Genomic DNA, 22,128 nt, shown 5'->3' with positions numbered 1-22,128 from the left:
AACTAGGAATTACAGTGGGTGATGCATTGCCACTGAACAGTGCTGTGTTGTGAGGTGTAGACTCACTGGATGAAATGGAGAGAGATGCTGACTTTTGCCTATAACCAGCTGGTAGGTGCTTCTGTGTCTCTCTGGCAGGAGTGGTGCTGGCTCCTGTCCATTCCCTTTCACTTGGGTAGTTAAGCAATTCACAGTGATTCGCTCTTTTTTGGCAAATTTTACACAATATTGAGATTTTGACTTTACTTTTTTGTTAAAACATCAATATATTTGTTTTGCAAAACTGAAGCACCTTCTCAGGAGCAATCACCTCCCCCATCAAACTAAAACCACTGTCACTTTTTAAGACAGGGGAAGAGGAAAACCTTGTGCTCTGTGATGTTTTAGTACACGCAAGCAAAACCTTAGAAGTTATGTTAAGTATGTTAGTCTCGGACATGAAAGTATAATCAGAAAGCGTTAATGCATTGACCTATTGAGAAGGAAGTTACAGCTTGCCTTCTAGGATTTTTAGCATGCTTTGTGCATTTAAAACCCCTCATTTCATGTATAACAGCCATGTCCTCTCCTCTCCCCTCCACACACCTGTGTTCTGAAACAATTAGAAACTGATTTCTTTTTGGTTATGGCTTCAATTTTGACCTGGGGTACTGCCAGGATTTGGTAGGGGATCTTACAAATGACCTGCCTTGCCTACACAGGGTAAGCAGGACTTGTGAAAGTTGTCTTGGCTGTGTCTTGCTCTTTTTGTTGCTGATAGAAATTAGCCTGAGTTGTTCCCTGTTTTCCTCTCCAACAATGTCTTGAATTGGCTAGCACCTCAGGTTTTGATTTAGTCGTCTTGGTGCCACGGGGTGTTTCACATGGTCTGAGCTGAATGCCAAACTGGCTGTCTCTCAGCCTAACAGACATCAAAGTTTCTTCAGACTGTCTAAACCAGGGTTTCAGGTGGGTTAAGCTCTGTTGGCCTGCTTCACTACCTGCTTCACTACCAGCTTCTCTGTGGCTAAGAGCTTGTGTGGAGTGGTTGTAGGCAATCTGTTTAGAAACGCTGTTAAAACCATTATGTTCTACTTGAAATCAAGGCTAAGGTTTGGAGATGAGAAGCAAGAGGACTTTATATGGTAGGAAGGAGACTCAAAGGATTTTCCCAGGCAGTCACTAACTCATTGAAGTGACAGCTGCTTGAGGCCATGTCTCTTCTTGCTCTGCCTGTCATGTGGCTAGCAGCTTGTCTGATGGCACACCAGGGAGTTCCTCTTTATCCTACTGGTTGTTCAGCCCTTTAAGAACACAGAAATTAACCTTTACCACATGCCCCAAGTATCCTTTAAAGCTTTTTGGATAACCCAGTAGTCATGTTCCTGCATGCTTATGGCTTTAAATGATTAAAGTGGAAAGCAGATTACTTCAATTTTTGTTCTTAATACTAAAATAATTCTTAAAAGATGTAGCAGGTAGGTGGCTTCAGCACTAAATGGCTCACTAGGTAGCTGATCCTTTAGTAAGGGGACTGTATTCAGAAGGGTCTTTTAGGGTTGGAGTAATGCAGGGTATTCCCCTAGCCTAGGGAGTTTACCTTTTTTCACTAGCAAATAACCACTAAGGAGATAGAGTAGAAGAAGAATGTACTGGTACCAGCTGGAATTAAGTGCTCAGCCAACATCCTGCAGGTTTTCTGGTAAGCAGTGGGAAGCACATCCTTTCAAGTTCTTTAGCTTGTAAAGTGGTACTTGTTTTACACCCACCGTGGTGTTTCAGCCAGAAGCACAAATAATTTGCACAATACAGAACTGTGAATTACAAACATATGTTTTCTTGAAGGGGGTAGAAAGGGATTAGTATATGATTAGGGATTTATTGTTGAGAGGGATTAAGCAACAGGAGCTTTTTAAGGTCACATCTTCAAATTGCAGCCTTGCTGTTCCTGAGAATTTGGTATCTGAACTTCACCTCCCTTCCTACACTGGAGGTGCTGTTTGGGAAACCTTTGGTTCTTAAGGCACAGAAAGAAAGCCTTAAGCGTACTTCCATGCTGCATTATAGATCCCAAACACTACAGTTGGAAAAGGAGCTCTTGGAAAACCTTCCTTACTGCTTCTTTCTTGTTGCTTTTAGAGCGCTTTAAAGGACAGTGCTCTAAAAATAGGGCTTGAAAGTGACAGGGCACCTAAGCAGTCATCTTCTCTGCTTCGGTTCTGGGGTTCTGTGACTTGGAAACTGCATTCAGTCATCTTTCTATAGGAGGATTCTCTGGGAGAGTTCAGGAGAAAGAAACAGCTCTGTAAAGGCTAAAAGATACTTGGTGCCTTCGTGTTTCACTAAAAATGGAATGCAAAATTGCTAATATTTGACTAAAACTAGCTGAGGCAACTCATTTTATTCACAGTTCTGTGTTAACTGTTACATTGGTTTACCTGACATTTATCCTAGAGTTTAAATATACATAGTTAAAGTGGCCAGAAACTGCTGCAGTGTAAAGGCTTTTTAGTGAGTGATTCTAGTCCTCTTCTGCCCCTTCCTCTTGCTTCAAATGTGTGCCTTTGTGTTGGCCACCAGTGCTGCAGCTGTAGCAGGCTCTCCTGGTCTGTTAGCTTTGGCTTTCTGTAATGTGACATTTATAAAATGTTGGGAAATTGCAGTGAAATCTAAGATGTCTGTAACTCACCTGTTGTCTGGCCTTGTGTTTACATGTCCACTTTCTTCTCTTTTCTTTTAAAATATCAAGCTACAAATCTAACTTGTTAGTAGAGCTATACTATGTGAATCGTCCCAGTTTGGGGTTTTTTATTTTGTTTTGGGGTCGTTTTTATTGAGACATAGTATAACACAGCAAGCAATATAGTCTGCTGTAGTCAGAACAGTTGGAGATAATCCTTTCCTGATTTGCCGTTTTGCTGGTTCTTATGCTATTGCTTGCAAGCTTAGTTGCTCCTTTTGCCTCCTGATTAACTGCTAATAGACTTTTTCTAGTCATTAAACACTCTTGCCTTCTGCATACAATAGGAACATCTGTCTTGCAGTCTACTTCTGCCATTGCAGTAAATCTGGTTATGTTGTTTCTTCACTTAACACCAATAGCTTGGTGAACTCTTGCCCTGTAGTATCATTCAGTACCTGTAACTGCTGGTTTTATGTGCTGAGTAGATTTTTATGAGCAAAAGAATGAGTGTTTATCAGGTTAATGCTGGTTGCTTCATAAGAATAATTTGCAGTCTTTTGCCTTTAAAATCTCAAATTAATTCCAGCTCTAATATATAAATGGAAGTTAAATTATAAGTCTTAAATTTAATTTAGTCATTAGTGCCTTTTGTAATCCAAGGGATGGCCTGCAGGCAGCTATGCTGTGCACTCACAGGAGCTCTTATTCCAAGGGGATTTAGGCCTGGAAATGTTCAACTCTAAAATGCCCTCTCATTTAACCAGAAGCTCAGTCCAATTGTGTGTTGAGTAGGAAAACCTGCAGAGCAATATGGATACAGACGGCAAAGTCAGTGGCCCAATTAAGTTTGCTGGTGTGATAACACAAATCTCATTGGGGCTTAAGTGTGTATATTGTAGAGGTTACGTCAGTGCATCAAAGCGTGGAGGCTGTGTTGTACACAGTACTATGTTAATACTGACAAACAGCTTTTAATACATCTTAAACAATGCTTTTTGTTTTTTCTCCTTAGATCAACGTTCGAGTTGTTACTATGGATGCAGAGCTGGAGTTTGCCATCCAGCCAAACACTACAGGCAAACAGCTGTTTGACCAGGTCAGTGAAGGGTTGGTACAGGCTCTTGTTGTTAAAGCTTTAAGTACATTTCAGACTGTAGTGTTTTATTAAGACTGGATTCCAAACCTACCTACCTTTCTTTTCTCCACCCCATAATCAAAGGGCCTTGGTCTGAACTAAGATCTCTAAATTCCCCCACGGTAAAAGAAAAAAAAAAAAAAATTCCAGGTATGTTATGTTCCAGTGAAACCTGTCTTCCTAGCAGCATTGGGTGATGAAATGTCATAAGGGATCTAAAATGTCTAGGCAGCATAGGTAGCATGTAAAAAATGCACCTCTTGCTTTGAAATACCGCTTAGCTCTTAGTTATTTCCTAAAGTCAAAATACTGTCCCTGTGCATAAAACTCATCAGAATCAGATCTTCAGATGGCTAGCTACGTTCATTCAGAAGCTGAATTGGAGGTAGCCACTTGCCACAGGTGTTTGAGTTTCCCAAATTACTGGAAAACCAGAAGAGTTTGTGATCCCCATGCAGCAACTTGGGATAAATGTCAAGTATTCATTGACTGGCAGTTTGGTGTAGTGCACATGAAACCTGCCTTTTTATGGAACCGGCATTTGGTGTTTGGCCTTCATTTACTGCTGATCACATTTGCATCAGGGTAACCTCCTCCCCCAGCCCCTTCCATGTTAACCCAAACGAGGAAACTCTGGTTTTGTCTCTGAGGGTAGAAAAAGCCAAATTACTAAAAGCCAGGTTTTTATAAAACAATGCCTTGGCTCAGACAGTGTAACATGTTCCTATGTTCCTTATGACGAGATGACAAGGATTCAATAAGGACTTTTCCCTTCCTACCCCCCATATGCTCACATCTGTTAAAGAGTGAGGGTCATCTCTTTGATAGAAGAGAAACTACTTTCTTGACCTCCAGCTGAGAAGCAGAAAATCCTGAGGATGTGGAAAAAGGCAGGGTGCTTCAGATCCAAGATACTTCTAGGTTGCTGTCTAGGTAGTTCTGGATTTCTGAAGACTGCTTATTGCAGCACTACTGGGATAGACTATCACCTCACAAAGATTGGCTCCTTAGATCCTATGGCTTGGGTTTAAAACCTGTGGTTGGAAATTCTTCTCCATAGTCCATACCTTGTTGGGGTGTGCTTCTGCATATCAAGAGAAGACTAAGGTAGAAGTGCGCAGCACAAAACTGGGGAAGGTGAAGACTGTATGTTTAGCTGCGACTGTTCTGACATCCTCTCTTCACTTCTGCTTTGCAAGCTTTTTACTGGGCCCTTATCTCAGGTGGAGTTTACACTCAGATAAAGCCTATGGAGGGAACAGGTTTTCAAAGGTGTGGGGAGTGGCCCAACTTGAACTGCAGAACCACTGTGGGGGGGAAAGGGTGTTGAAGCAAGCTATTTTTAAAAACCACAAGATGATTCCTTGGCCTGGCTGTCAACTACAGAAACTATTCAGGCAGTAGCCTTGTGCTTTAGGCTTTGCTAATATAAGTGTATCCTGCATATAAGGTGGATTATAGCTCCCTGTTATAGAAAGGAGAAAATACCTGGTGGAAACCTGTGAATGGTGAGTTCAACTCTGCTCAAGCCAGACCTGTACAGAGTTTATGCCGCAATGGTCCGAGGTGTCCTGAGAACCAAGCAGTGGGCTCTGCAGCTGGCTGGAGTACCTCACAGGCAGTTGTGTGCCATGCCATCCTGGCCACAAAGAAAAGAAATTCAAATGGAGGCAAGTGTGCCACTGGCAGTTTCTGGGAGTGAATGCATTTCTGGGTGGAAAGGGCAGACTTAAGGTTTGCCGCTTCATGCATTTTGAAGCGGCCGTGGGGGGAAGCGGGGATATGATGTGTCTCCCATCTTGAATATAACGCCTTGGTGCTTAGTTGTTCCTTGTTTTGCTATGGAGGAAGTTTACAAACCATTGCCCAGAATAAAGGCTAAAACATTCATGTCTCTGTTCTTTGTATTGCAACTCAAGTGGTCAGTGTGAAGTTTAGCTTAATACTTTCTTCTTCCTTGCCTTTAGATTTTGGGAAGAACTTGAGGGGTCATAACTCTTGCAAGCTTTCTAACTTGATTTATAGAAAAATTGTACTTTTTCTGTTGTAAGAGACATTCACAGATACTGACCCGATAACTGCTTGATTTATGCAACTCTTTATTTTAACGAAATTGCAACACTTTTTTGTGCAACGGGAAGTACTAAGCTCAACATACCTGTGCTTTTCTGCTAGACTGGATAAAGCCCAGTTCTGACCGTTCTAAAAATATGTCTAGCTGTCAGGAAACTTACCTGTTCTGTGGTGAAACAAGCCACTTTGGGGGAGAAGGTAAAAGGAATTTTAGTCAGGTAAAGGCTGAAGTATTTTCAGACCAGAGCTCTTTTTTAAAAAGTTGGGGGGTTTGGGGTTTTTTGTTTGTTGGGTTGTGGGGTTTTTTTAACATTACTTCTAGGTAGTTATAAGTAGTTACTTATCGCCCTGCTGAAGTAAAATATATGAACAGTAGCCTGCTGAATGCAGCCCACAGTGTGTAGCTATGAAGCTATCTCATTTCCTCAACTATTAGGTGCTGACCTCTTTATCCTTAAAAATTGTATTTGTTCAGTGACATTTTTCATACTACTATGCAATTTTCTGCTTGTATCACTCAACTGTAAAGATTGCCCATTATTCAACAATGTCACACAAACATTAATTCTCAGAGTGCTAACCAGAACAGTGTTTTTCCCGTCTCCCTTACCAACCCCAGAAAGCTCTGGCTTCCAGGTACGGCCTGCTGGCTTGTAGCTCACTAGAAAGAAAATTTAAGGGAAATTCCAGCAAAAACTAATTGAGTACCCTAAAAACCATTGTGTGTCTCAAGTCTGCTTTGCTCTCCAGCCGGAGTGTCTCCAGCAATACTATAAATGGGGAGGGTGAAACAGATCCTTGGTTGAGATCTTAGACTTGTTGAAGCACATGTAACTACACCCTCTCAAGTCTGTCACACTTTCTAAACTTGCAAAGTAGTTTTAGAAAGCTCTTGCCTTCCACTCAGTTCAGCTCCCTGTGGTGATGCCTACATCAGTTTTTGAAGGTCTGCTCTGCAAGTAACATCAAGGAAGATGTGTTAACGTCAAGGCTAAGAGGGGACCTTATCGACACTTATAAATATCTAAAGGGCGGGTGTCAAGAGGATGGGGCCAGGCTCTTTTCAGTGGTGCCCAGTGACAGGACAAGGGGCAACGGGCACAAACTGCCATGCTGTGATTCTGTGAAGTGATCCGGATATGTATGTAGTAGATCTTTCCAGATCTCGGCTCTGTCTAGAGCACAGCTTTACAGGTAGATGAGCTGGTAGCAGACTACTGGGCAATCAAGAGTAGGAGGAGGCCAGGAATGTGTTAGGCTCTCTCCTCCACTGAGGAAAAGGAATGTGTCCAAACAGGGTCATTTTCGGTAGTAAGTGTGCCATCCAGTCAATGGTTCATGTTTCTGGATCTTTCATCTGGTTAGTATTTACAATATATGAAATGAAATTTGTCCTGATGTTGGGCCATCAGTATATTTTTGTCCTTCAAAACCAGGCTTCATGTGAGTTTAAAAGAAGAATACCCTTGACTGAGATTACTTGCAGCTTGTTTTACTTCCCAAAACCTCACAGGGAGCTTAGTGCAGTAGCTGTGTGAAGCATCTGTCAGTTGCTTCCTCCAGCCAAACAATCTTTGGTGACTGGCAGACAAGGTCGCTTGAGCCACTGGTACTGCTAACTAGTTGTAGTTAGTACTATCACCATTACAGACGATCTCACCGTAAGCTTTAGTGAGAGAAGTAACTTGTCTGCCTCACCAATTACAGTTTTAGGAAGGGCCAGTAGATAGAAGAAAGCAGAAGCTCCACCTGCTGCCAGTGTACCAGTCTAGCATCTGGTGGCCTTTCACTTGCCCTGTTTGTGTCTCCCAGTTTCCCCAGAATTGTCTCATCCTAGGAACTGGGTGGGACAAGTAGCTTAGGCTGTGCCATTGCTGTCCTGTACTATGGCAGCTGTATATCTTTGTCTACAGGATGAAATTAGGTGCCAGATGAGTTGGTTTAGGCTGTTGCCTGTACCCACAGGTAACGCGGGACTTGAGAGGATACCTGAACCTCAAATGAACTGTTACCTACAATAACTTTGGTTTTGACCTTTCTGTCGCAGGTGGTTAAAACCATAGGTTTGCGAGAAGTGTGGTACTTTGGTCTTCAGTATGTGGACAACAAAGGATTCCAGACTTGGCTGAAGCTTGATAAAAAGGTAACAGATTTTGAGATAATTGCTGAACAAAAATTAAAGCTTACACGTGGGTCTTGATGTGTTACTGGCTGCAATGTTACAAACCTTATACATGTTGTTGATTGTTTGTTAATTCTAATAACCTTAGGATTATTTTTAGAGAGAATTTTGTGACCTCCACGGGAACTCTTTGGATGAGGTGTGGCATTGTGGAAGTTTGCCCTTTCTCTCTGTGTGAATTGTAGAAACCTGTATAGCAGCAGTTTGGTATTGTACTTTGTTGGGTAGAAGCAGCTGTGTGTTGTAACAGAGGCTGCTGGTGCTTCTGGTGTGCCCTTGTTTGTGGACTTGCAGCTCTTATGAGGGTATGGACTGTTTTTCTTGATGGGGCAGTCAGTGACATACCTGTTAATGTCAGGGGGCTGTTCTCTACCGAATGCATACAATACTGGATGGGTTTGCTGGCTGATACAGCATGGCAAATCATTCTCCAGTGACCAAGGTGTGCTGTGCAAACAGAATTTTACTGGCTTAGTTGGAAAACGTAATGCATCTCCCCTGTGTTCTCATACCAGTAAGCGGCCAGAATTAAGGAATTCTGGTAAAGAATTGCCATTCACTCACCTCTTCAGGCAGATGCCACAAATCCTTTTTTCTGTGTAAAAGCAATTTATTCTTTTGTTTGCAACCCTGCTCAGTTGTGGTGTCACCTCCATCCTCAGGTTTCTGCTCAAGAAATCAGAAAGGAGAATCCCCTCCAGTTCAAATTCCGTGCCAAGTTCTTCCCAGAGGATGTGTCTGAAGAGCTGATCCAGGACATTACGCAGAAGCTCTTCTTCCTGCAGGTGAAGGAAGGGATCCTCAGCGATGAGATCTACTGTCCTCCTGAAACAGCAGTACTTCTTGGCTCCTACGCTGTGCAGGCCAAATTCGGAGACTACAGCAAAGATGTGCACAAGCCTGGATACCTCAATTCAGAGCGTCTGATCCCCCAAAGGTGAAGGAGTTGATTGATGCAGTTTCCTATTTTTGGGGTTTTTTTGGTGTGTTTTTTGTGTGTTGTTTTTAAAGAATTTGCATTCTAGTTAAATACAAAGAGTTTCACTGAAAGCATGATTTAGGGTTTTTTTTTTTTTAGTTGAAGGGTGTTTTCCTGTTATTTCTATCTGTCATATTGTATGTTTTTGTGCTCTTTCCTAAACATTGCTGCCGTGCTGGTAACTGGCAGTATCAATGTATCCTCTTTGAGAAGAAAAGAGCAGCATTCAGTCAAGAACGTGTCATCCCTGGAGAAGGCTGGGTTGCGTGTCCTTAATCCTAATGTACAGTCCTAAAAATCTTGTATCTGGAAAGCATGTCTGAGGCTACGTAGTCCATCCCCACACAGGATGAGTGTCTGTTATCAAACAAATAAATGGCTTCTGTTTACAATTCCTGGTGAGACACTGCAGCAGTGTGTAATTCCAGGAATGACACCAACTTCTGCTTTGCTTTGACCTGCTGGTGTCTACAGCGTGTATGTGATTCTTTTGCAGCATTCTGCTTACGCCTCTCATGCCTCTGGTCAGTGACCAGAAAGGCTTTGCAGGCAGCTTCTGTTCATTCTGAATTGCTCTGCTTCACAGATATCTGTTTGGGCTGAGTAGGATCTTCCTCTTGGTTTCAGTAAGGCTTCACGGGTGGGACTGATTTTTCAGTAAGACTGTAGAAAGATCAGAGTCAATGGATGCTACGGAACATGAAGTCTAATCTTGCTAACATCTCTTTCCTTGTGTAGGGTGATGGACCAGCATAAACTCTCCAGAGAACAGTGGGAAGAACGGATCCAGGTGTGGCATGCTGAACACAGTGGCATGCTCAAGTGAGTGTTTTGTGTTGGTCTTTAGGCTGGTCACTTTGTTGCTGGTTGATTACGTTAAGCGTGCAGTTCCACAACACGCTTTTGAAATAGACTCTGAGAGTCGCCTGTGTCTGGGAACTCTTGGTGTGTGTTTTCTAGTCCAGCATTGAATCACATGGTAAAACTCAGTAAGGTATTTGCACTGCTGCTGAAAACAGTGTCTTGGATTGCTTCCTGAAGATCCTGGACCTAGGTACAGTGTATCAGTGATGAGTTTGAGTGGGGGGAAAAAAAGTGAAGGTGTATGCCTAACCTTATGCTCATTGAAGTGTTTGCTTTGACAGGTGGGGCAAGTTCCGGTACTATACCTTTCCTACTGACGGTACCTTGAGACACGGATGAGTGCTGAGAGAGATGAATGCTGTTAATTTTCTGTCTGGAAATACTAGGGCTTGGTTAATGTGCGTGTGTGTGTGTGTTCATAGGTATAATACCACAACATCTAAAGTGAATCCCAAGTGGTGAATGCTCAGTTTTTGGTCTGTGAGTTTAGGAAAAGTTACGTGTTTCTTCTGAGGGCTTCACGCTTTCCAAGATAGTCAGGTAAATGAGAAGCTAACATCTGCTCTCCTTCCGGTCTCAACTAGAGAGAATGCCATGCTGGAATACCTGAAGATTGCTCAAGACCTGGAGATGTATGGAATCAACTACTTCGAAATCAAGAATAAGAAAGGAACTGACCTTTGGCTGGGGGTTGATGCCTTGGGGCTCAACATCTATGAAAAGGATGATAAGTAAGGCTTTTGTTTTCACCTCCGATCTCCCAGAGCAAGGGCTGGTGTGGGAGCCAAGGGACATTTCTCATTTACAGGATCAGGGCGAGGTTTAGAACTTGCTTATCTTCCAATTTTGGATCAGTAGGTGAAGCTGTGCTAGGAAGTGAGCTTTCACATCGTTTCTGCTTTCATGACTTTCCTGACCTGTGTAGCCCGGCCTGCCAACGCTACCTACCATATAAAAAGAGGCGTCAGTTGTGCAGTGCCGTCTCGTAACTTGTGCACCGTTGCAGAGCTGAACCCTGAACTAAGGAGTTTACCAACATTTTCCTTGAGTCAGGTTGCCAGGTATGCCAGCAGTGGATACGATACGAAAACGTAGATAGGCTAACGTATCAGCAGAGTGTTTGGATATCTAAGGCCATTCCTACACTGAAGTTAATGGTAGATGTGTGTACAACTGCCTGGTTTTGAAAAAGACAGATTACGGGGTGGACATGAAACGCAAGCTGGATAACACCCAGAACCCAGGGAGGAGTTAAAGTATATAGTTACTACGAACGAGGAATGACATGAGATCTTGATGAGGTACACATAGTTTTAATCAGCCCTTCTGATAAAGGCAGAGTCATTATTAATTGGATAGTAGGTGGGAAATGATAGGCTACATCTATGAATAAACGTAAAAGGAAGGTGAGGACAGCTGTGTCTAAGCCTCCTAGGCTGTTCTAATACTCCACAACTGCAGGATTGAAGGGGAGTTAAAATGGCATTTTTTAGATGAAGTGTTGCTGTCTAGACTGCTGCTCTATTTTTTTTATGTTTTTTTTTACCTGTGTTCCAAGTGTCAGTCTTATGTCACTAATCTGTAATAGACTGTCATTGTAATACAGAAGGGATTTCACCTGTTCTACGTCTTTGCCTCCAAAAAGCTTTGAATGCAACCCAAATATTAATTGGAATTCTCTGGAGCTTCTGTTAAGATGGCAGAGAGAAATTCAGTCTTTTCTGCAATGCTAATATGTGCTGTCACCCAGAAAACAAGGAGTGTCACTTGAAAGAAAAGTAGTTTCGCTCATGTAATACTTCAGTCTTGAATGACTAGTCTTGCTATGTAACCATGGTCACACAAACAGGTTTTTCTAGCTGCAGAAGCAGGCAGAATATAGGCATTGGCTGTAAAGAGCTATCAAGAGTGTTTTGCAAAACAAATACCTTGCTGGAATAAACTGCTTGTTTCTGCTGTAACTCTTGCTACTATGTAATTAAGTCTTTCGAGCAGATACGGGGACTAGAAAAATAGTAATAGGTACCTCTCCTCTGGTTTGTGCGTGCAAAACTTGGGGACTGGGGCAAAGGTGAAAAGGCAAAGATTTCATTGTTGAAGTTCAGCCTGAGGAAAATGAGACCGTGCTATAGGTGTGTGAGCCTCTATACTGCAGTGTATGTCAGTGTCCCGCTTCTACGTATTTTCAAGCTTTTTTTTATTAAAGAGGAGAATCTGCAATAGAACTAATTAATTTAGGTTTTATTTTTATTTATTTTTAGTTGTCTAGGTTATTGTATTATCTAGGTTTAAAACACTTAAGCTAATACGATGAAGGCTGGAGTAATTAGTTAATGTTAGACTAATCAAATCATTTTATTTACAGTTCTTACTTAATGTTACACACGCGCACACACCCTGTTGCATAATCTCACAGTTGAGTTAAAGGTTAGGGAAAGGTAAATTCTGAAGAGGATGTATTTTATTCCTGATGTCTGATTTTAAATGAAGCAAGTTTTGGTTTGGCTTTTTTTTTATGCTTGGGCCAGCAAAATCATGCTATGTAGCAGCTTTCCATGTCTGTGACAATGACTCAAATTCTTCCAAAATTGCCAGCTTTTTCCTTAACCAGTGAGATCCATAGAAAGGATTCTGGCAGAGTTTGAGAGGTTCACCATGATGATAGGTGCCTGTTGAAGTGCTAAACACTAAATACTTGTGTCTTGAAACCATTTGCTAGAAATAATTGTCAGTACTTCAGTGCGTGTCAGAGACAACAAATGTTGGAGGGGTTAGATAATAACAAGAAGATTGCTGGTTGGTCATTTGTGTCATTTATGTAAGACACAGTTCTTAATCATTAGCTACTATCTCTGGAGAATATACCCTCCCTTGACAAGAGAAGAATGAAAGAATAATGATGTGATATTAAACATAAAATTAGAAATATTTGGTTGGGTGGGAATTAAAGGAGTTAGTTACAGTCAAACACACAAATCCTTGTAATATTGGAACTTCCCGCAGAGCTGGGCGGGTATGTAAGGGTGAAGTACTGGAATGACTTGGAAACATTTGATCTCATTAATAACTTGATGCTTTTTATATGCAAGGGTCTGGAGAAATTAAAGCAGAGCATAATCTCAAATGGTTAGTGAAGGTTAAAGAAGTGATTTTAAACAAACAACCGACCTGAACTCCAAAGCAGCGAGGAAAAGCTGGGAGTCTGAATCTTGCCCTTTACTTCGTAGGGCCGCTTTCCAGTAGGGGAGCGCCACATGGTGCAGCTCATTGCACAGCCAACCTGTAAAGTTCTGCGTGGTGACTAGTGGGATGGGCTGAAAGAGCAGTCTGCACGGAAGGGAAGAGCGGGCTCTTTGTTACCAGCCTTGCCTGTAATCTAGGGGAGGAAACAAAGGGCAAGAAGTTGCTTCTACCAATTGTGTTTGTGCCTGCCCAGCACATCAGGAGTGAAGGCAGTGCGGAGGTAACTGGGCGAGCTGTAACACAGCAGGGGAGACTTCTCTGTGTCTGCTGGAAGCTGTGGGGAGTGGCTGAGTTACTTTGGCTTATGGCTCCCATGATGTATGAGAAGCCTCTGGGAAGGCCAGCATGTATACCTAGTCTGCACCTGGGGGTTTTGGGCCCCGATTTCAAAGAAATGAACTTAAAGCAAGTGTTTGGTAAAGCTGAGCAGGCGGCTTCAGTAGAGACTGTCCTTGTTGCATAGCCGAAGGTCAGTAGGGTGGCTGACCAAAACGGGAATAGACTCTCTAAGGGAGATGACTGGGCTTCTTTTCCTACTCCCTGTGGGTTTTTGGTTCAACTACTGTCTTCTCTCTGTGGGAGAGCTGTGTGAAGTGTTGCATCCCCCAAGTCTGTGTGTTAGAAGCTGTGGAGGGAAAAAAGATGTTCATGGCAGCATCTCTTAAAAAATATTTCTCTTCTTTCCAGACTGACTCCAAAGATTGGGTTCCCCTGGAGTGAAATCAGAAACATCTCTTTCAATGACAAGAAGTTTGTTATAAAGCCTATTGACAAGAAGGCACCGGTAAGTATATCTAGAACGAATTCCTGGATACTTCATATGAACGACGAATAGTGTTTCATCTCAAAATATCGTCGTCTTTGGAGAGCAGAGAGCTGCAGATATCCTAGATGCAAAATGAGCCTTAGTATTTAGGGTGTATTTAGAGCTGTCTGTTTTTCTGCACAGCCTACATAGAGGGCTTATGGCGATATCTAACATGGAGAAAGACAAGGATTTTACAACTGCAGAGTTGTTTTTTTTTTGTAGCAAACTAGGTAGCCATATGCTTAAATCTGAGATTCTTTGCTAGTTCTGAAAGTCTTCTGTGTAGCCAGATTATACTCAGACTAGTCCTCTCCCCTTTTCTTTCAGTGCATGGAAGCTGGTGTTTGGCTTTTCTGTTGTTCATTAAAAAAATCCACAAAAATCATTCAAGTACTGCTGCAAAACCACATGGATACATATGTCTTCCCATGTTAGTGCTCACTGCTCACTTCTGCACTACTGAAAGAGTAAAAGCCAGTTAAGGACCATGGTGTTCATTGACCATTCTAGGGTAAATGGCAGGGATATGATTTCTGTGGAGAACTGAAAGGTAGCTACCCGTTAATGTTGCTTTTTAATACTTTCAGAGTTATTTAGTGAAGAATTAACAACTTTGACCTGTTGAGAACAAAAAGTGGAATAACTGGTATAGGTGGATCTCATTCTGTTGGTCTTCTGAAACTATAGGAATAATTGAGAAAGGCCTCCTCTTCTTTTCTTCCCCCACCCCAGTATTTGGCTTTGGTGGGTAAGTACAGCCCTGGGAAATAATAAGCAGTTTGGCTTTAGCAAAGGGTGATGGCTTATAAATCTCTTTAACAGAAAAAGATCCTCCCAGTAATTTAAAGGATACTAATGCACAGTGTGCTGCAGGGCTTTCGTCCAGATAACAGCCTGGGGTTTGGGGGGAGAGGAGCTTCTTTCTGTCATGCTGTTAGTGAAAGCCAACAAAACTCCATCGAGGTAGAAAGCTGGTCTGTCAGGCATGCTTTTCTCAGTGAAGAGCCTCTTGGACGTGTGGTGGATATTACAAAATATTAGTCTCCTGTTGATGGATCACACCTTTCCATCCACTCCCCAGCAGTAAATCTGACTGAGTTTGAAATGGGAGACTTTCAAGAGGCTGATGCAGAGAAGTGTTAAGGTTGAAATCCCCAATTATGTTTCCTTCCTCTGTGTCAATTGTCTGTTTCCCTGTGGGTGGTGGTGTGTCTAAAGCTATGCCTGAAAGAAGAATTTATCTGGTCGATGATTCTGAGCATTCAGGAAGTTGTCTGGTTCTTCATGTGCATGTGTCTCCATTTAAAAAGGCGAGTGTCATAACTACAGCAGAACACTCAGTCCACCCAAGATGTGGGTTGGAAACTCTCCTTTAATTTGGAGCATTCTGCATGTGAGTGTTTAAATGGACACTCATGTAATGGGCAGAGTCCTGTGGCCTAGAATAAGCTGCTTAATTTTTAGGCCTGTCTGCCTGCATACCCCAACATCCGCAGCACATTGTCTTTAAAATCGCGAGCTGTGATGCTCTCCCCATTGCGCGAGACCAGGGGGAGGTTGGGCTTGAGGACAGGAGAGGATTTTTATGTTATGTCCCTTGGTCATGGCCTTAAATGACAAAACACAACCACCGTCCATGCCCTCAGTATTTACTTCCGTGTAAGTGAACCTTGCCTCGGGATAAGACCTGTCTGTCACAATGTGAACAGACTGTTTGTTTTTAAAATTACTTGTCAGAAGTAGGAGTTCGGCTGAGTAGCTTACAGGTACAGTTAGCAGTGTCAGACCTGTACAGCTCGGGTGGCTCTGGCAGGATTTAGTGGGGGAGCACAGCACTCGGCGCTGATTGCCTCTTCTGCGGTCAGCGTGTGAATGAGGAAAATGCATTGAGGCTTTGTCAGCATGTTCGTGTTCATCTTAGTAGGACTCGGAGAGCTTTTTGTTGCTTCTAGTGTGACTCCTGGTTTTGACAGAGGCAGCCACAACTTGTGCTTCTGAGCTCAGGCGATTGAAAACCGTGGTCACCGCTGCCACGCAAAAGTGTGGAGCTGTGTGCCCCTTCCCAGTCCCGCCTCTCGCTGACAGAGAGGCAATCCACAGGAGAGTGATTCTAAGGAATGGGTACTGGTTTATGGTGGTAATCTGGCAGCTTGCCCACTGCCGATAGCGCTGTGCGCATAGGACACAGAAAAAGGCACAGACATGCAGAGCGTGTCCAGTGTGTAAGTTCAGGCTGCGCTGTAAACGTGGACTCAGAAAAATCGTCAGGCGGGTAGTGAACTTGGGCTTCTTTCTTAGCAGATTTCAGGCTAGAAGATCCAGTCTGGTGTATAGTTTTTGTAAAAGGCTGGTTATAACACAGATAATAAGAAATTTAGGGCTGTTCTTTTTGCTGAACCAGGAATTTTAGAATATCTTGTGTTTCGTTACTGCCTGCAACACAGTATTCCATACGACCTGTATGTTTGGTGGTTCAAAAAAAATAGCTTTCATTTGACACTCCTGTAGCAGCCTAAGTGAATTTAACCAGGAGAGGCCATGGAGAGGAAAGAATGATATTGGAAGGTATTTCTTCTCTTTCGCTGAAAAAAACACAGATGGTGCCTTGAACATTGATTCAAATAGATTAGGAAATTCTACAAAGTTACTTTAATAGTCTGCAATATGTTTTTAGTTTCATGCTTTTATCTTTCAGTCACAAAACCATGCAAACTTAAAAACTAATTACTCAATCCTAGAGTTGTTACCTGCCAACCCAGAATCTTCTGCAACATTTCCAAACTCCACAAAGTCTCCTCTAAATGGAGATTGTTAATTTTCTCTAAAAGATACTTTTTGTAGAACAGCTTGTCAATTCTATGTAGGCTTTAATGGAGAATGTAAATAACAACAATTGTTTTGGCTTCAGACAATATTGGCGGTCCCTGCTGCTATATTTATATGGCCTGAGTATGTGTCTCAAATACAGTGAAATCAGTGGCAAGATGATCCATCTGCAGCTAGCTGGGAGAAGAGAAAGCATGCTTGGGAAACTGACCGTGTGGTGTCTCTCTTGTAGGACTTTGTGTTTTACGCCCCTCGTCTGAGAATTAACAAGAGGATCCTGCAGCTTTGCATGGGCAACCATGAACTGTACATGCGGCGCAGGAAGCCCGACACCATTGAGGTGCAACAGATGAAAGCCCAGGCCCGGGAGGAGAAGCACCAGAAGCAACTGGAAAGGTGAGCTTGAATACAGAAGCGGCGATGGGGTGGCAGAGAGAAGCGACACTGAGCTGCCAGGGTCCAGCAGGCAGCTCTCCCTGCAGGGCAGCAGTCGGTAACGTGGGTTTTGCTTGGGCGAGGCCGTAAGGCGCGCGTGTGGCCCCAGAGCTCTGGCCTGCAGGGCTGGACGCGGGGCATCCCGCAGCAGGTCTGTGAGCATTACTCCTCGGGCTCGGACTCCTGGCCGTGCGGTCTGCTGGCCTGTTTGCGGTCTTGAGAGTTGCAAGGAGATGTGCAGGGCAAGGCAGAGTGGGCTCTTGCGTGGTGGCGCACACCTAGAGGGGGGCTCTCCTGGCCTCTGAGTGTCTGATCCGATTTTTGTGTTGGACCCTGGGATTGTTGGGAGTAAGGGAGGAACCTTCACAGGGAGCACGTATGTACATTGCGAGGAGAGAAAAGGGGACTGGGAGACCTCTTACAGGCGAGGAAAAAGGATTAGCAGTTCCATTGAACATCTACCACTGGCTGTAGGTTACTTATGATTCAAGAAATCACGTTGCTTTTCTCCTGTATTCGTGCCTTGTTTGTCTTCATTCCCTTTAGTGCTCTTGTTTTCACACCTCCTTGACTTCCCTTGTGACAGAGATAACAAAGTTAAATCTCCTCTGCTGTGCAGTACAGAGTCCTGGTTTTCTCTCTCCGCATCTAGTAGCTGTTTGCTGTTCTAAATTTCTGCGGTGGGCAACAAAAATACGAAAATTTCTACAAAACAGGGTATCCAAAACTGATCAAAAATTCTGAAGCTATGAAGGAACAGGCTATAAGTATTTCCATCTTCTGGCTCTTGTTTTGTGGCAGTCTTTTCCCATTGAGTTGCCTGGAGAGATGCCCAGCCAACTTTCTTGCCTGGCTATAGCTTAGGTCTGAAAGGCAGCTTCAAGCATGAAATCTGTTTCTAACAGGCAGCAACTGGAAAATGAAAAGAAGAAGAGGGAGACAATTGAGAGGGAGAAAGAGCAAATGCTGAGGGAGAAGGAGGAGCTGCTGGTGAGGCTACAAGAGTACGAGGTGAAGACTCAGAAAGCAGAGAAAGGTAAAGAACACGTACTGGCTGACCAGACCATGTGTATTGTGCTCCATAGAAGGGTTATATGGGTCGCTGCCTACACCTACCCTAAATCTGGTGACACTGGGATCCCGTGGCAAGGCTTGTTAATACCTACCTATATGGAGAAATACACCCATGTGTGCACACTGCGGAGATCATCCAAAGCATGAAAGTAACATAAAATCTGCTGATTGGATCTGGGAACTGAAGGGCATGAAGTCTGCTTTGCCCTGTTGCCAGGAGGGTTTAAGTAGCATAGCCTCTTCCAGCAGTGAGGGAGAGCTCAGCTCTCAAGTGCTTTTTATTTAACTCCTAACAGAAAAAAGTACTTTGGGAACAAGTGTCTCCAGCAAAACAGAAGCTTCTGTTCCAATGGACAGATGAGCAGACTGGAGACAGCAACATCTGCTCCTTGCAGTAAACTGTCAATTAAGGGCAGCAGAGTCATGTCTGTGTTACAGACTTCAGTGCAAAGATCTTGCAGAAGATTTAATTATAACGTGCAGCTGACTACCACTGAATTCAGTTATTTGATTCATTATGCAAATAATCACTTTGAGGTGCGCAGTGAAGGGACATTGCAAGCTGGAGTGAAGTGCTTGTGGTGACTTCTGCAGTTATTGAGAGACTGTCTCTAGTCCCTTCGCTTTGACCGGGCTTGTGGACTAACCACACGGATCTGTCTTTTTCCAGAGCTCTCGGATCAGATCCAAAGAGCCATTCAGCTGGAGGAGGAAAGGAGACGAGCCCAGGAGGAAGCAGAACGCTTGGAAGCTGACCGTTTGGCTGCTCTGCAGGCCAAGGAAGAGCTGGAGAGACAAACTATGGACCAGATAAAGAGCCAGGAACAGCTGGTAAGACCCCGTCATTTTGAGGACAAGATATACAGCAATGTTACTGTGCCCTTTGAGCAAGGCAGAGCCTTGTTCTCTGGGGAAGAATGTAGTGCAGTGAAGTACTAGACCATGTGATAGCATTGTTGTGACTTAGCTTCCGTCATGAGCAATCTACTTTTTTGTTCTTAACTTCCTATTCAGTCTTTATTACAGCAGAGTGTAAGACTCGGGTCTTTTTTCAGTCAACTGTGTTTCTTTGTTGTGTTTGGTTTTTTAGGAGTTCTTATAATTCCAGTTTTATTATTCAACAGGCTACAGAGCTTGCAGAGTATACAGCCAAGATTGCACTTCTTGAAGAGGCAAGGAGGCGTAAAGAGAGCGAGGTTGAAGAGTGGCAAATCAGAGTGAGTATCTGCTTTACAAAGTTGCTCTGAAGTTCGACACGTGAGCAGAGCGCACTGCGGTGCTTGGCCTGGTATGGCTTCTGTAAACAATGTGGAGACAAACACCTGTACAACAGCAGAGAAGGGCGGGCTTGTGACAAATGTGCAATACACCTGGAAAGCACCTTTCTTCCAACAAGCCTTCAGTCAAAATTCAAAGTGGAAGCCAGTATAAAACCTAAAAATGTGATCATCATCTTGGAGCCATGGAGGGGAAGGGGTGCCTGTATAAATGATGGATTTAATCCATCACATAATGTCTGAAAACACTACATCAATCAAGAGAAAACACTGGAAATGCAGCCACACCACAGGTGCCTACGCTCTTGAGGAGTGTGTGCTGTTGTCAGTGGCTTCCGTGTACCTGGGTTGGGAGAGTTTAATAATTTGATGTGCTAAAACCAAAACCTGCAAGGCTTGGAGTGCCCGGTGCTCCCCGTGCCCTCTAACTGGCGCTGCAGACCGTGTGGGAGGGCAGAACTGCGGAAGCAGCGAGGAAGCTGCCTGCCTAGTGTGTAAGGGCGTCAGAAATGCCAGCTGGGGAACCTGGGTTCTTGCTCTGTGGAATCCGTGTGCACAGCCTGCAGTTCTTCGAGTGGACAACGGGATGGAGGTAACCGTAGCTTCCCACAGAACTATTTTTCCTAGACTGTGTTTTGTTGGAAGAAGCTTCTTTGTTCAGATCCCCTGCGCATTACGCAGTGGATGATGACAGCGTCACTAGCGGGAAAAAAAAGGTGTTCTGCATGAGCCTTGTACCAGAGTACTGTCAGCTGCAGAGGTTTAACTCCCTCTTTCTTGCCTTTCATAGTAGATTGAAAACACTGGGAAGATAAGCATCAAAGTGTCCAATAAGCTGGTTTAGTAAGAAATGCATTTAAAATATTTTTCACTCTTTTCCCCAAGGCCAAGGAAGCCCAGGAGGATCTGGTGAAGACAAAGGAGGAGCTGCACCTGGTAATGACTGCTCCGCCTCCACCCCCGCTGCCTGTCTTTGAGCCAGTGAACTACCACGTCCACGATAACTTGCAAGATGAAGGATCCGAGTACTCTGCCTACAGCGCGGAGTTCTCCAGCGAGGGGATCAGGAACGACCGCAATGAGGAGAAACGCGTTACTGAGGCTGAGAAGAACGAGCGTGTCCAGAGGCAACTGAGGGTAAGACAACGTTTGGAGGAGGTGGAGTGATTGAAACATCATTCCTGGGAAATAGATCCGTTAACCACTGGGTTCAGCACACCAAGCATGATAGTTTCTCTTTGTTTACAGTTCCTATAGGCAGTTTGAATTAAAGACAAGGTAGATGGAGATACCGCCATTGCTCAGGCTTTGAGATTACTTGTCATCCGTCGTGTTTATGGAAAGCGTACGTTGTACCCATAGCACCGATGTGCCCAGTCATCTGAAAACCTCAGCTCTCACCAAAGAACACGACTGTCCTGAGCTGAAAGCTTCTCCTGTATAATCTGTATTTAATATTCTTTATATTGCAGGCACTGACAGATGAGCTGGCCCAGGCTAGAGATGAAAATAAGAGGACCCACAATGATGTTATCCACTCGGAGAACATGCGACAGGGCCGTGACAAGTACAAGACGCTGCGGCAGATCCGGCAAGGCAACACCAAGCAGAGAATTGATGAGTTCGAGGCGATGTAGTGATGCTTGTAACAAGAAGGCAGGACTGTGGGAAAGGCAGATCTTAATGCTGTGTTCTTGGTTTGGAGTTTTTTTGTTGTGGTTTTTTTTTTTTTTTCCCTGAGGAGGGGTCGCTGTATGACACTTAACAAATGTTCTCTAAAACCAGAGGTGTTTGAATCTCCCTTTTATTCCATACCTTCTGTTAAATTTGGTACAGTTAAACTCATTGTACCACTGATCCTGGTAACTTGCTCATGCCTTTGCTTAGTGCCAAAAGGCCTTATGTCACATCTCTCTTTAAGCAAGACAAATTTTAATAGGCCGTGCTTCTAGTTGAAGATACGTGCCCTGTGCAGGTGCTGGATTCAGCTTGGTCTAAAAATAAGCAACTGGGGGTGAATTTTGTGCCATATGTCTTTGTATTATTAGTCACAGTGCAAAGTCCAACAGCTGAGAAGACAGGCTGTAGAACTCAGGACTTGCAGGCACCTGTATGTATGTGTGTACATGTGTTTGTATGCCCTGGTTTTGCTCTGGATGCCCACATTCTACCCCCACCTCTGCACACGAAAGAACTGACACCACCTCAGAACTACTTTGTTTAGAAATTAGGGCTTTTCTGGTAGCTGTTCTCAGCTGGAGAAATTCTGCAGTGATGGCTCAGAAGTGTGGCGTAGGGACCCTGACACCCTCCTCGTGTAACAACTAGGCAAATGCTCTGCTGGAATCTAGCACGCCAGTGTGTTTGCATTCCAGCTTCATCACGGATCAGTTATAGTGTAGTATTTATATATATATATAAAAACCATGCAATATGTGGATTGCAATACTAGTTTAAAGGGAAATAGTTTTGCTCTGTATATTTTGTTACTTTTCAGATTTAATGAGACTTGCATCTGTAAAAATGCCTAAACACCACTGTAGTCTGATACAGTGAAGCCGATTATTTGC

At 43.6% G+C, this 22,128-nt stretch overlaps 1 protein-coding gene across 2 annotated transcripts; it reads left to right on the top strand.

The window, feature by feature from the left end:
• Window positions 1-3,680: 3,680 nt before the first annotated feature.
• On the top strand, window positions 3,681-21,195 carry EZR (ezrin). 2 transcript variants are annotated; one of them, XM_009953143.2, is made up of 12 exons: window positions 3,681-3,758; window positions 7,918-8,013; window positions 8,715-8,989; window positions 9,770-9,853; window positions 10,480-10,626; window positions 13,826-13,922; window positions 17,005-17,168; window positions 18,113-18,243; window positions 18,952-19,112; window positions 19,406-19,498; window positions 20,444-20,695; window positions 21,031-21,195. In XM_009953143.2, the coding sequence occupies exons 1-12, from the start codon at window positions 3,696-3,698 to the stop codon at window positions 21,193-21,195; spliced, it is 1,728 nt and encodes a 575-aa protein (XP_009951445.1). In that variant the 5' UTR covers window positions 3,681-3,695. The 2 variants fall into 2 exon arrangements, with proteins under 2 accessions (XP_009951445.1, XP_009951446.1); XM_009953144.2 differs by lacking the exons at window positions 7,918-8,013; window positions 8,715-8,989 and having other exon boundaries at window positions 3,700-3,758.
• Window positions 21,196-22,128: the final 933 nt, after the last annotated feature.

Source organism: Leptosomus discolor, chromosome 2, assembly GCF_034619465.1.
Source record: "Leptosomus discolor isolate bLepDis1 chromosome 2, bLepDis1.hap2, whole genome shotgun sequence".
Taxonomy (NCBI): Eukaryota; Metazoa; Chordata; class Aves; order Leptosomiformes; family Leptosomidae; genus Leptosomus; species Leptosomus discolor.
This window is presented reverse-complemented; position numbering and strand designations above follow the sequence as displayed.

Bases quoted from the DNA above. Each gene is read 5' to 3' on its own strand.
- EZR (XM_009953143.2), top strand. From the start codon at position 3,696: ATGGATGCAGAGCTGGAGTTTGCCATCCAGCCAAACACTACAGGCAAA. The intron at 13,923-17,004 runs GTAAGTATATCT...TCTCTCTTGTAG, and splicing joins CTATTGACAAGAAGGCACCG to GACTTTGTGTTTTACGCCCC. The intron at 20,696-21,030 runs GTAAGACAACGT...TTTATATTGCAG, and splicing joins GTGTCCAGAGGCAACTGAGG to GCACTGACAGATGAGCTGGC.